The sequence below is a fragment of the Ictidomys tridecemlineatus genome, chromosome 3, assembly GCF_052094955.1.
Source record: "Ictidomys tridecemlineatus isolate mIctTri1 chromosome 3, mIctTri1.hap1, whole genome shotgun sequence".
NCBI classification, from domain to species: Eukaryota; Metazoa; Chordata; class Mammalia; order Rodentia; family Sciuridae; genus Ictidomys; species Ictidomys tridecemlineatus.
The window spans coordinates 188,348,587-188,363,884 of NC_135479.1; the positions used below are offsets into that span (position 1 = coordinate 188,348,587).

At 34.0% G+C, this 15,298-nt stretch overlaps 1 protein-coding gene across 19 annotated transcripts in view; it reads right to left on the reverse strand.

The window, feature by feature from the left end:
* Robo2 (roundabout guidance receptor 2) overlaps nucleotides 1-15,298 on the reverse strand; it is a 1,537,051-nt gene that overhangs the window by 145,966 nt on the left and 1,375,787 nt on the right. For all 19 annotated transcript variants that reach the window (XM_078044445.1, XM_078044443.1, XM_078044442.1 and 16 more), the window contains 2 exons: nucleotides 13,109-13,229; nucleotides 3,218-3,356 (listed from right to left, as the gene is read on the reverse strand). In XM_078044445.1, the coding sequence (XP_077900571.1) occupies nucleotides 3,218-3,356; nucleotides 13,109-13,229 (260 nt within the window). The remainder of the gene's footprint in view (nucleotides 1-3,217; nucleotides 3,357-13,108; nucleotides 13,230-15,298) is intronic.

Sequence of the window (15,298 nt, forward strand, 5' to 3'; positions counted from 1 at the left end):
AATCTAACTAGGCTCAGGTTTTATTTTCCCTTCATTCAAAAACAGACACACTTAAGATACAATATACTCTTCTAAGTATCTACTTTTGAATCTTTCCTCAACTCCACCTTGTGTAATGTTTAAAAACTGACCAGATCAACTGTAACTTTCTTTTCTATCAAACCCAAAGTGAAGGTCATAGAATATCATGTCCCTGAATGTTTCCTCTCTGTTCTCCAAAATCTAGCCAAGTTATGGCAACAATGAAAGCAACCCTGGGCCTGAGAGTTCCAATACATGTATCTGGAAGGACACTGGCTTTTTCTTATGTTCACTGGGAACTAAGGCAATTTAGTGGTATCTGCGGAAAGTTAGTAGAATAAATCTAACATAATTTTCCTATGAACACATAGAAAATACCTAAGTGAGCCCCACCATTGTACCCACCACAAAATGGTGTACTAATTAGATGAGTTATAGGCTATGCTTTTATAATTTTATCAAAATTAATTCTATTGTTATGTATAAGAAGAATCAATAAAATAAGAATTTGAATAAAAAGAATCCCCAGGGGAACTTCAAACAAAACAAAATCAAAAAAAGAAAGAACGTTATTTTCTTCCCTTTACACCAGTACAGTTACTACCGGCTTTTACAAGGTAAATAAGCAAGCTAATGCTGATGACATCACAGTTTCTAAGTACAGAACTTCTCTCTGAGTGGAGAGTGGCATGGAATTGAGGGCACCGTGGAAAGGATTCATGTCATTTGCCCAGCAGGCTGTCACTGGACAAAACACCATCAGTAGGAATTGATTTGCAAAGCACCTTGAGGGACAGAGGTGATATCTCTTGGCCTGTTGCTGCTGAATTCTTGTTAGATCAATCACGGATCTCTTGTAAGCTTTTCCAATAAACCACAGGTGTCCCATGCTGTCTCCAGGCACTTTCTTTAGCCTGTCTGTAAGCTACCCCATTGCCCTGTCACAAATGACCTGTAGACGAGAAGCCTTTGATAGCATGTACCCTTGATACAAAGCAATAAGAAGGACATCTCAGCACTGTGGCATTTTTTTTTTTCCAAAAACTGATAAACCCAGTCAAATCATATGAAAACATTGGGGTAATACAGGTTTTGGAAAAAACACTATAGTGTATTTGATCTATACCTCTCTTCAAGTTTTCCAAGGTCATAAAAGTACAAAAAAAAAAAAATACTAAGACCATGTCACAGACTAAAGAAGACCTGGCGAACATGAACACTAAATGCAATACTTTATGACACCCACCCAAATAAATCCCTGGATTGAGTTCTGGAGTAAGAAAAGGGCATTAAAGAAAAACCTATAAAACCAAAGTAACATTCCTTCTTTATTAAATTATTGCATATAGACCTTTGTTAATTAGATATGACAAATGTTTCATGAATATCAGCAATAAGGGAAACTGCATACACTGTGTATGGGAACTCTCTCTATTAACATTGTCATGTTCCCATAATTCCAAAAGTATTCCAAAATTTTAAGTTATTTTTAATATGGAAAATGCTGTATCCTCTCAGAAATTAAAAATTAACCATTGTCTATACTAGGATAAATTTCATCCTATAATTAATCTCTTAAACTTACATTAACATTTAAAAATTATGCATATGTTCTCTTATATTTGAAGAAAATTTTTGACAATCTATAAAGAGTAGATAATAACAACTCAGTTTCTATAAATTCGCCTTGCTTTTTAGCTATCTTCACTGGGAAGGCACAAGGAGCCTCATATTCACTAACACCCACTGTTAATGACAATTCTTTAAAGGTAGATGTCTGGAAGAAAAGTGGCAAAGATAAACAAACAAACAAATAAATAAACAAACCAGAAAAACACAGCTTCTATTTAGACAGAAAAAAATTACTGAATTAGTTTAAAGTAAGTGCTTTATATCTACATGTTGAGAGCCACAGCCAAGTCAGGATGGCGCCTGGCATTTTGCCAGGAGAGATTTTTTTATAAAAAAAAAAAATCCTTGGTGTCACCTCTCAACCACTCCTTCTGGCAAAATGCCAGGCGCAATCCCGACTCTGCTGTGGCTCTCAACACCTACAGACCTGAAAGAAACTCTCACTGTTTAAAACATTTGGTCCATTTGAGGTTAATGTTGTCGATGATATGACTGGAATGTACAGTAACATATACCTAGGGGCATACAAAGTTCAAACTTGAAATAAAAGCACAAATTTAGCCGTGTATCTACAGCAGTGCTGGAGAATGCACATAAGGGCATATGACTTCGGCAGATGCACGTTTAATTTTAACCAGTTGAATGAAACCTAATTTTTTAAAGAGAAAATGACAGAAAATGGAATGCAAATTTTTTTGGAGACAATTATTGTGGTAGGTGTGATGCTTAGAGTTACAGCATGTGCAGAAAGAGGGAAAGCATAATAAATTTTAGAACTAGAATTGCTCAATTGCATAGGGAAAAAAAATGCAAACACTTGAATGACTTTTTTTCTAGCCTATCTTAAATGATTTTTTCCAGGGCATAGATTTTTTTAAAAAAATTATAAAACAAAAGTTCAAATTATTTTTATAAAAGATAATAGACTTTATTTTATAATACAGATAATTGAGAGAGATTGCATTTTATTTAGGGTGTGATGAAAGAAGAATGGGGAAAAAAATGGAGAGAATGAGTCCTTGAAACAATGGCAATGGAAAAAGTGACAGGAGATCCCTGAGGAGAAATCCTCTGTGTGGAAAGTGGTATCCTTTACTTATTGCCTCTTTGGTGTTGTGGCCCTTAAAGTTGGCCATACTCAGCTTTGGTAGAGATTCTTTGGGCATTAAAGAAACACAGAGTGGATTTCAAAGAGTGGATGAAACATCATGGAAGGAGGGCCATTGTTGAAGGAACAAGTGGGATGGATGGTCAAGGATTCAGAAAGAAGAGAATGGAAAACCTACAGGGGTCCTGAGAAAGAAAACACCTTAGGATTCTTATTACCTGGGATAAAAGATGGAGTTAAGGATCAGATACTAATGTGGATTTTTATTGAGAGTGATATCAAAAGCCTAAAGAACTTTAATATGCACACATCAAATATGTAGCTTGCCTATATAAATACCACATGTGTGGAAATATCCAAAATGCAAGAAAATCTGGTGGGAAATTGGGAAAGTCTTTTTCTTTTCTAATTATTCTCTGATCGCCTAACAATTTTCCGTCCACATAATGGTTTTACCTTCCTCTTGGCAAGTCTGCATCATCCTTTTTCCACCTCACCGTTGGTTGAGGATCTCCCTGGACCTGACAGCGAAATTCTACAGCCTCTTCTTCCAACACCACCTGGTTAATTGGCCTCCTGAGAAATGTGGGTCGTTCTTGGAAAAAAAAAGAGAGAGAGATAAAGTGAGATGAAATGTGAATGACTTAAGTAATTATGAAAAAAGCAAAGGGAACATATGGTTTTCTTTTGTACATAGGTATGGAATGCTGTATCTCAGCTATGTCTGATAAGGCCTTACAAACTGAATATAACTGAATAAAATGAATTACTTTTAAGCACAGGAATAACTATGGTTTCTATATAGGACCATGCAAACTTGTGGAAAAAATATTAAACTGATTTTTTGTTGTTGTTGAATTTGTGGGCCATATCAGGTGATTCCTATCAAAATATTAAGAACACCAAATTTTATAGAAAGAAGGTGAGTTTAAAAATTATTAATGTAATCTATTATCATGGCTTACAGTAAGAAAACTATAAGTTGAGATTGATGAAAAACATCAAAAAGATATTAATACTCCATCAAGAATGCTTCAAGCTGCAGCTCAGTGGTAGAGCTCTTGCCTAGCACGTGTGAGGCACTGGGGTTTGATCCTCAGCACCACATGAAAATAAACAAATAAATTAAAGAATGCTTTCAGGAAAAAATCTTATGCTCTTGCATGTGAGTCTTATATAAATTTTTCCACTTAAGCTTTTACTTTACAAGGACTTAATACATATGTGAATATTTTAACTGCATGCATTGAAAGTTGTCTGCCCGATTTTTTTCTTTAATGTAAATATTGTCATTTTTAATTATTGCAAACTGTCATACATAATTTTCAAAGGTCTTCTCCAGTGTTCTCCTAAATCATATATATATATATATATATATATATATATATATATATATATTACTTTATTTAACTTTTGTGTTCCTTATTTATTCAATATTCTGCTTTAGTGTTTTTGCCTTTGCTTAGTTAGTTAGTTAATATATACCTGGGACTGAAAAAATGCATTTTAACACTAGTCTACATAAAACAAGTGGAAAATAAATTCCTAATCATAAGAATCTTACCATCCCCAAAAAACCCATACAAAACAAACAAAAAAAAATTCATGCATCCTTAAACAATTCTGTTTCTTGTCCATTTTCTTCATTTTTTGAAAATGGTCTGATATTTAAAAAATTAACACTTAAAAATTAGCACATCTCCAAATCATAGGCAAGTCCAATATTTCTACTTATTGAAGTAGAAAACTAAGTCAAGGAAAAGAAAGATGAGATCCATAGGGAATTAACACAATTTATCTGGCCATCTGGCCATGTTCAGCTACTGAGGACTCTAGGTTCAAATTCCTGGTATAGAATTATGAATGTGGTGGCCCAGCAACTAAAACATACTTAGCAGGAAAACTTTGGAGAAAATAAATCATACAAAATAACATGTTAGGAGTATAGAATAGAAGTGTGTTTGTTTGTCAAATAAATCAATATCCTATCTATAAAACAAATATGTAAGTTACAAGGGAAATATTTTGTTGAAAGACAAATCAACTATCACTGGCATTCAGAAGGAGCACAATTGTATCTTTCATGGAGAATTAGACTATAGGAGTCAATATTTTCTTCAAAATAAACACCTGAATATATTCCACTATCTGTCTTCTGAGAACCCACAATTCTAAGCCATAAAACAAGACAAACAAGAATTTATCATGAAAACTTTTTTTAGAGCTGAATTTACAAATAACCCATAAAACTAGAGAAAAGTTGAATATCCCTAAATATTTTAGATAGCCAAAATTATTATCTGAACAATTTTAGATAGCAAAATATGTCCCTTTGACCAGAGAACAAAAGTACATTTTGCATATAATGATTTAGTGTTATCCTTTTGAACTCGGGATACTGTGTTCCCACTATTTTAAGGATAGCATATTTGATATTGAACTATTTCTGCTACTGGAAGCAAATAGGCAAGAGGATTGATGTATACTTATGGGTGTTGCAAATATTAATAGTACAAATGTATCATCAGCCTAAGAATTGGGATTAACTTTTTTGCTGCCATCCAGTGGAGCTATTAGTCGCATTTATCTAAAATCTGCTAAAGAGGACTAAACCTCTACCACTGTTGATTGAGATTGAAAAATAATTTAGGAGAAGACCCCTGCTGCCCCATCTGGGGTTAACAGAAATACTGTATTATACCTGGCATAGGATGGACAAGCTAGATAAGTCTTTTCTTAACCACTCATTCATCTACCACATATTAGTCTAAGCCAGGCTTCTGGTTTGGGGGCTGGGAAACAGCCAGCAGCTTGGTTACCCTGGGAAAGTGGTAGGAGATGAAGCTTGCCAGATAGTAAGTAGCAAGACTATGAAGGGCCTGTGTGCCATGATAAAGAGTGTTAAGCTCTACCCTCAGGATGATGGAGAGCAGTTAGGATTTCATATGCTTATTACAAATAAGCATATGAAAGACCATGTTAGTACATCTGAGAAAGATGAAATACAAGAGAACAGAAGCCGGGCGCACGTGGCGCCCCTATGTAATCCCAGTGGCTTGGGAGTCTGAGGCAGGAGGATTGAGAATTCAACAGCAGTCTCGGCAAAAACAAGATGCTAAGCAACTCAGTGACACCTTGTCTCTAAATAAAATACAGACAGGGCTGAGGATGTGGCTCAGTGGTTAAGTGTCCCTAAATTCAATCCCTGGTACCAAAACAAACAAACAAAGAACATGAAGCAATTAGGTCAAAGTGTTGTTATAAGAAAATCTTTCAGCTTAAATTGACAGTGATTCCCAGGATATAGAAAAGAGGATACACTAAAGAGATTCAAAACTGAGTAATCAATCAGACATGCAGGGTGAAAAAGAACAGTCCAGAAAGATTTTTAACAGTCAAATTAACAATTTTGAACATACTGCTAGGTAAAATGTGAATATCATTGTGTAAGTGTATATACAATAGTAAGTATGAGAAAAATAAACTTCTTATACTCAAGCCATTAATGTTTGTGCTACTTAAAGTGAAAATAATTCTGAATTAATAAGATGAAGGAAGTCCCTGAAAGGGAAAGAAAAAATACGGTATCTGTAGATGTAACTCTTACATATAAAAAATTCAAAGAAGGAATTAAAAGACACATCTGAAGATTTGATAAAGTTTTTGCCATAAATTAAATTAAATGTCATTTTAAAAATTAAGATGCTAAAGTTATGTTCATTAAAGTTAGGAACAAGAGAGACTTGGCAATATTAATAATCAGTAAGAAAAAATATGAAATTTGAAGAACCAAAAAAATTTACTTGTTTATACTTTGCAATTCATAAAAATACAGAACAATAACTTTGCTAATTGGTAACTGCAACAAAAACAAGAAATACATAGAATTTTGGCAATGTTAGTGGTATTGGTACATGAGGAACTTTTTGAATGAATCATGGCAAATTTATACATTGAAAATCTACTAAGTCATTGGAAGAGTAAAGCTGTCTATTATCAATGTCATGATGACATTGTGCTGAGTATAAAATAAATAGCAAGACAGCACATGAGTCCAGTTCTACTAAAATACCTTGTTTTTTTTCAGGCAAAGATTTTGTGTGCTTCATTTAACATGTATCAAGCACAATTCCACAACACACAATCAATCCGAGGAGCAAATTTTACATCAGATGTGGCACAAAGCTACAGAGTCTCTTCCTTCAGGAGACAGGGACAGGACCCTTAAGGAGTTTTTGGTTATCATACATGTTCTAAGTCCCATTGTGTTATAAGGGAAGCACCTGACTTATAATTTCAAGAAGAAGCAAGATGCAGGATCCCCTGCTGCTGTTCTGATGAGCGCAGCAGGATGGAGAACTTCAGGATGATCCTTCTGTCTTTCCTTTTGCCCTCAAGCAGAGTCCAGTTGCTTAGCAACTGGATAACCATGGGAGAGTAGCTGGTACAGGAGTTTTGGGAAACCTGATATTGGCTCATAGTAGAAAGTGTAATTCAGTTAATAGGAAAAAAGATGGATGCCAAGATAATTGAGATAAAAGTCACTTGGATTCACATGATACATCAAAGTGGGTTTTACACCAGACTATCTTTGGTTATGCCTTCCAAAAAAGGAAAGAAAATTTACTGATACACTGGTGTTTGCTCACAAGTTTTAAAGCTTTAGAATATCCATAGCACCCACTCCGGTAAATATCTCTAAACTATATTATTCAGTGTTCCTATTGTCTTATGTTAAGTATAAACTCATTTTCTGCTTTGCAATTTTCATCACTGCCTACAGAAAACAGTATGTTAAAAACTGTAGGTTGGACTAATATATTATATATACATATATGGTAATACATATATATATATCTCAAATCCAAGAAATCTTTTAAAAGAATTTCTTGCCAAATTCCTTAATTAGGCTGTTCTCCAGGAAATATGAAACTTGGACAAAAAAAATGAGTATTACAAAGAAAGTGGAAAATATATTTTTAGAAGGCTTGAATTTGTAGAGGCTAGAGCCAAAGCAAAACTAAGCCCCTTTCAGACACAGGTTGTAAAAATTACAAAGAAGTATCTTTGTTTGCCTCTTTCGTGTCAAAGTCATCTGCATATAAATGAAAAATTGGAAATTTCAGAAAGTAAGAAGAAAACAGAACAATCTAGTTAGTTGATAAGTGATCCCACTCAGTACCTATTAATGTCCAAAGAGGTTGTACCTATGAGCCTCTGTATAATTAAAATAAATATGTATGAAAATCTTGATCTATTGAACAACAAGGCTGCTTAATTTTAAGGCATGTCAAAAACCAGGTCACTGTTTTTTTCCACAGTATCACCTTATGTCTGACCATATATTGAAAATTGGGAGAGAAATCTCCAGGGCTGTTTGCTGACTGTTTATCAATTAGGTTAGAGTTCTTCTGAATGGGCTTATCCCTAATTATATAACTGTGGCGTGATCACAGGCAATGTCTTTGCCAATGCAATTAACATTTTTTTTCTGTGAGATTAACTGGATTTGAATCACCTGCATAACTTGCTTACAAGGTTAATCTCTCCTGAGACAATTGTGTTGTTTGCCAGTGTGTTACTCTGTAAAGCACAGCTCTCAAGTATTCCTGTCAATTTAGTTCTAAATTAGCATACTGGAAAATCCAACTTTATATGTAGCTATAATAAAATCAAATGCCAAGTCTCATTGTAGTTATGTCAATATTATTCGAAAAGAAAAATATTCAATTTAGCATAAAATACCATAAGTTTGAAACTTAAGTGCAGAATATCACTTTAAGTTCCCTTCATATGCTACAATTAAGGAAATTAAGTGCCCAGTTGACAAATTTTGTAACAGTACCCAGTCATTGAAAATGATTGTATAGTTGCCAATGACCGTGCCATGGCAGCTATTTCTAGGATGATCTTAGCAATTTTAAAATGAAGTTTGCTTGACTTTTAGCAGTAGTGTGTGGCAATAATTACATGGGTTGAGTTCTTTAAATCTTGTAAGAGGAAAACTATGCAATAAAAGGACATTAGAACTAGCAACTGCTTGTAAACCTTGTCTTGACTTTAGCTACCCCAGTAAGACCTGCCACACTGTAGTGTCTATTAAATGAGGAAATGAGACATCTGGCCTAGTAGAAATCTCTTTACTTAACTGGGCATGTGTGAGGTGAGAGTGGGTTTTATAACCACTAGATGTGATTAATGTGCCCTTCCAAAAAAACATTGGAGGATAATGATCAGACCACCTGAATATGATTAATTAAATCCTGACTACATTCATTTCTTTTTGCCAAGAGTTTCCTTTATCTGAGGGAAATCACCCTAGAAGCAAAGACCAACATAGGTAAAAGTTCTTGGACGAAATAAAAAGCCTCTCTCACCATATTTTAGATGGAAAGTTTCATGTTAGTGTTGACAACATGATATGAGAGTTGGCCTGAAATCAGGGGCACTGTCTATGCATTACTGTATTTACACACTTCAACAGTGTTTAGCACCTGGTAGATACTTGATAAATATACTCAAGAAAGAACTATATTTCTCCTAACAATCATGCTGGATTTTAATAACACCTTATGCTCTGAATTCTTACATGAAAGCCACAGAATATAAACAAAATGTAGGTATCACTTATGGTTTCTTGTGAGCTCTTTCCTTATAGTTTTGTCTGTATTTTAAAGCTCCTCTCAATCCATCAAAAGTTATCTCTTATACAATTACAGAAAATCATCACCAGCCCCAATCTCTGTTTTCATTCCCAATGAAAGGACTACTTCCCAACCTGAGCATCCTACAGTGAAAACCATCAGCTGTACATTAGTATTTTTATGCAGAACAGTCTTTTTAGTGAACAGCAATTGAATATCAATAAACCCCATTAGAGCATACTAGAGTATATGTTATTTGAAGAAAGTCTTAAATACTTTTTTAAAAGGCAGGAAAACATGACAAATATTTACTTCAAAACATTGTTATTAAAATTGTGTGAAGCAAGAGAGGTTATAACATACGTGAAACAAGAACAGGATGCTATCAATAGGAAAAATAGAGAAAAGACAGTAGGTTTGACATTTAATTAATAAATACATGTTTGACACAGCAATGAATAGAAAAGAAAAAATTTTTATTTTTTTTTGGTTAAGAGATTTTATATGTGATTGAGATTGCTCATGAAGAGTATAAACTAGGGGGGAAAAAAGGTCCAAACCAAGGCATAGGATGGAAATATTGCTGAACACTGAGATAAGGAAATGGCACATTCTATTGCATAGAGAAACAAAAAGAAAAAAGATGAGTGATTACATACAAAACTATAGTGATCATAACCTCATTGGACTTCTCAAGAAAAACACAGAAAGGTAAATTATGTTAAAGTGACAATTTCAATATTCTCATAAAAAAATTCTTTACACCACAATTCTGTAACTTAAGTTCTAGATAGAATAATAGCATTTTGGCTTGAAATGTGCTCCAGGCTCTTTAAGCAGAAAGTAAGAGAAAAACATTTTCCGTCTTAGAAGGACTAACCAATAAAGAAACAGGGGACAGAAGATGGTGGATACAGCATCAAATAAAAGAAAGACAAAATCAGAATGAAATGTTTGGAACAGACCTAAATACTGTCCAGACCAGTGGAGATTTGAAACCTCCAGGAAGACTATAGAGAGAAGGACATTTAATCACTATAGTGTGAAAATTTAAATTTAGATATTTTTCCATAGTGATGTCAAGAATTTATGACAGGGTAGACTAACATAATTATGGAAAAACTTGTTGATCATTAATTCAAAAGAACAAATATAGTACAAGAAGATAAATGTTATCATAAGAGTATAATCTACAGCTTGCAATTCATGATACTTTTATGTGGTGCTGAGGATCGAACCCAGTGCCTCATGCCTGCAAGGCGAGCACTCTACCACTGATCCACAACCCCAGCCCCTAAATTTTTTAACTATAACACGTCTAAGCTTATTTACTAAAAACCCCAAATGCTTAAAGATTGAGGAAGTTTTTGTTTGGCAATATGTCTCAAAAAGTGACCACTGTATAAGAAAACACCCTTTATTTGTTCTCCTTGCTGTTTGTAAGTGAATTATACTTCTTGCCCAACTAAAAATCTGTATAACATTTCTTAAAAATTGAATTTCAAAAGACAGTAAAAAGCCTCTCTCTCACTAAAGAGGGATTATGGTAACCAAATACTTTCAAGTTGAATCGTAACTACCTGAAAATAATGTTGAGCAGGTGGAGTGTGGAATGTAATCAGGTGTATAGACATTAGTTCAGAAGTGATACATTTAACAATGATGAAATATAATGAGGTTTATTAGAAATCATGTCCTGGAAGTAAGAGCCCCAGAATGAAATAAAGAAGGCCTCACCATGAGCAGCAAACCATTTATTTCATGTTCTCTGGAAGGAGGGAGTCAGTTTCAGAAAGGGCCTCTCGAACAATCCTCATCCTTGATTTGGACTGTCTCTTCTGTATTGTGATTTTTCTTCTGAGTTTGGATGTTGTTTTCTTATCAATAATGGAATTTTAGCTTTTGCCTCAACTTAATAGTGTACTTATAAACCCTCAGGTCATTTGTGACTAGTTTACACCATCACATAAACGTTTCTCAGGTTCCTGAATCAATTCCTCCAGAGGAACTGCCTCTGGACAAATTCAATCTTTTGGGTTGATAGCTATTTTTAAAATAATTTAGAAGTTGCCCCATAACTCTTGACATGTTTAGGGATCCCTTGCAGTTCTCATCATGTCTTTAGGGAAGGTAGGGTAAATATTTCATAATATAGGCACATTATTGGTAAGTCTAATTGCTTGGGTAATGACATTAAACCCTCTTAATTTCCTTCTAAAGGCAGTCAATGCTGCTATAATGCAATGCTTTTCTATTCCAAAGCTTGTGGTAGTTACAGAAAAATAGCAGTGAGTGTTTCTTTAAATAGAAGAGCTATCCTTGTGGGTTTTCAGTGCTAATGTTCAGTGACCACTAATTTCATATCTTATCAGGCAAAACTGTATTTTATTCATTATAGAGAGAAGCACATTTGAAACTCTTACAGACGACTGCATAAAATTTAGGGGCAAACTGATACTTGTCTGAGCTCTGCGTGACAGAAATTTACATGCAATGCATACTTGGAGCAATTTTATTTTTACTATTCAATTCCTTTAATGAATTATGAGGGATTTCCCCTGCCTTTGTCATTTGGGCCTCCAAGCTGCTTACTATCCACAAGGAATATTATCAGAGATTACTCAGTACTCAGAGTGATTGAAAAGAGAGGCCTGCACTCTGGTACATATTCATAAAGTACAACCTTAACTCTTGAACTGTAATAGAAACTGCAGTAGGTCTCTTTCCATCATGGTATCCCATTCCACCACAGGATGCTCCTTACATACTCATACTGCAAAAGAAGTTTCTCTAGAAACCCCTGTAGGACTTTGATGCTATACTTGTTCATGTCATAGAGTAACAACCACAAATAGACATCTTATTATATGTTGTGCATAAAATCAGGAGGTTCTTTTACTGGCACAACAAACTAATTTAAAAATCACAATCTCTTATGCCTTATAAAAATCACATGGTAGCTGTAAGCAGTGAAAAATTTTATTAAGGGACATTCATAGACATACATATATCCATATGCATGTATGTGCATAAAAGCATATAATCATGTGTGTATACATACCTATATATTTTATATATTTTCATATACTATACCTGATGTATATGAAAATATATAATATATAAAAGTGTGTGTGTGTGTGTATATATATATATATATATACACACACATATACATACAGCTACATATATTCACTAATAAATGCAACAAAGTAGATGAGTAATAAAATGTAGAGGGGGCTGGGGATGTGGCTCAAGCGGTAGCGCGCTCGCCTGGCATGCGTGCGGCCCGGGTTCGATCCTCAGCACCACATTCCAACAAAGATTTTTGTGTCCGCCGAGAACTAAAAAATAAATATTAAAAATTCGCTCTCTCGCTCTCTCTCTCTCTCTCCTCTCTCACTCTCTCTTTAAAAAAAAATGTAGAGGGATGTCATATCTCAAATAGATTTTGAGAAACAGCAAATTTTACATTTTGGTGAAGGACAAAATCATAAAGCTATATGAATAAAGTAGACGAATAAATATTTCAAAAAAATTTAGACATCAAAATTTTCACTAGAAAGAAAATTTTAATTGGTTGTTGATTATCATAAATGATGAGTAATTTTTCATATATGGCTTGGGATTTAGAGTTAACAAAAATATTTTAAAACCAAGGCAATGTAGAGTATAAATAGCAATTTGGAATTTAAAAGAGTTTTACCAAAGACAGTCAGCTCTGCTGGATCACTGTCTCTTTCTCCCACCATATTGGTACCAACACAGGTGTACATTCCTGCATCACTTTTTCTGGTATTGGAGATCATCAATTTTCCACCACGAATCTGTTAATGTCAAACAAAAAATTTTCTTTTAAGAAAGGAAAGGAAATGAAACAGGAAAGGAAAAATAAAGGACATTAATAATTTGGAATACTTAAACACATTTGCTTTCAAAAGAAAAAACTGCATCTAAGACAAAACTCTTACACAAAACTCTCCCACCATTTTGGCTTCTGCCCATTGGGCTTCTTAATTCAACTTTACTATAACTTTCTATATTTCCTTCCTAGAGAATGCGTCTTTGAAGCAGTCTTTCTCTGTTTTGCCTGGTCATATTTTGTATCTTGTGCATCATATTTTGCATCCCCACTAAATCTGCAGGGGTCTTTCTTCACACTGAGTTCGGCTGAATGAATTGCTTTGGTCATCAAAAAATAACATTAGATATCTGTTTTAGATAATATAATAAAACCTAGCTGATTTAAAAGGATGCATAAAGTATTCATTGAGTACTACAAGGACTGGGGAGTATTCTAGGCATTTGGAATATAACAGTAAGCTAAACAGTCAAAACCTGTTTCTTTGTGAACCTTACATTTCAAATATCAGTGTTAATCATCTTTGGAAATAATTTTTGACAAGAAGGGTATGTTGAGCAAAAATAATTAAAACTTATAAAATAATGTGTATGGATTAGTACAAATTATTGACATCTAATAAGTGGTTGCTAAATACTTCTTAAAAGAGAAGCATGTGTTGCAATAATAATATGAAATAATATTAAAATGCAATAATAATAAAATGTCTATTAAAGAGAACATTAACTCAAAGTTAGAATTTTAGTAAGTATATTGTCGCATTATTGTTTCTCATTTTCCCTTTCTTTGTAAGAATATAGTTCAACAATCTTAACTTTACATGATTGAGTGTTCTTAAAGGAAATAAAACATTCAAACATTCTGATTTTTTCCATTATTTTTAAATTTTTCATTGGTAAACAAAACTCATTTAGGTTTGTTCATCAGAAATAGTTTAAGCTCCAAAGTTTGTCATGTCATAAAGATTTTCAACTTTTTTTTTTTACATGAGAAGAAAAGCCATCACTCTGTCCTCAATTGTATTCAGTATGTCATAATGGGAGCCTATAAAGCCTTTCTCTTTCCCTTGAAACAGGGCTTGTCAATATGACTATTTCACGAATGGTAATAAAGCAAATGCTTCATCAGAAAAAAAATGTTGCTTGCACATTGGGATTTGCCTTCTCTTGCTACAATTGGAAACCTAAGACCATGAAACCAGACTAAGGTAGCCTGCTAAAATATGAGAGACCATAAGAAGTGAGGTTCTAGCTGAAAGTCAGCTAATTTCCAGACCTAAGCAAGGTCATCCTAGATTATTCAGCTGCCAGTTCACCTTTAAACAGGCCAAGGAAGGATAAGAAAATCTGGCAGAGATAAATCATACTGTCTTTGATCAGGAATATCAACTTTTGCATGGAATCATGGTCTAAAAATGGATTTTATAAGTCAAAAATTTCAGGAAGATTTTTTACAGAGAAAAAGCACATTTTCAAAAGTTTGGTACCCAAGTCCAGACCATTGAGAACCAAAGTCTCTTTGGCAGCATAGATACTCAAGATGTAAACAACAAAATCAGAAATATTCCACTTTATATTTCTGTCTCTTACATGGCCTATCACTTCTGTGCTGCAATGTAATTTCAATGTGTACATACAAGAATAAAAGTATATTTAAAGATAATAAATTCATTTTGATTTTTTTGTACTAGGGATTGAACCCAGGAGCATTTAGCCACTGAGCCACATGCCCAAGGCTTTTATCTATCTATCTATCTATCTATCTATCTATCTATCTATCTATTTATTTGTTTTTGTTTTGAGACAGTTTCACTAAATTTTTTAGGGCCTCCCTGAGTTTCTGAGGCTGGCTTTGAACTTGAGATCCTTCTTTCTCAGCCTACTGAGCTGCTAGGATTACAGGCATGCACCACCATGCCCAATCATTTATTAATATATTTATATCGGTTCATTTACTTATTTACTTTGTGTTGTGGGGGACTGAACCCATGGGTACTCCACCATCAAACTACACAATCAGACTTCTTTATGGTTT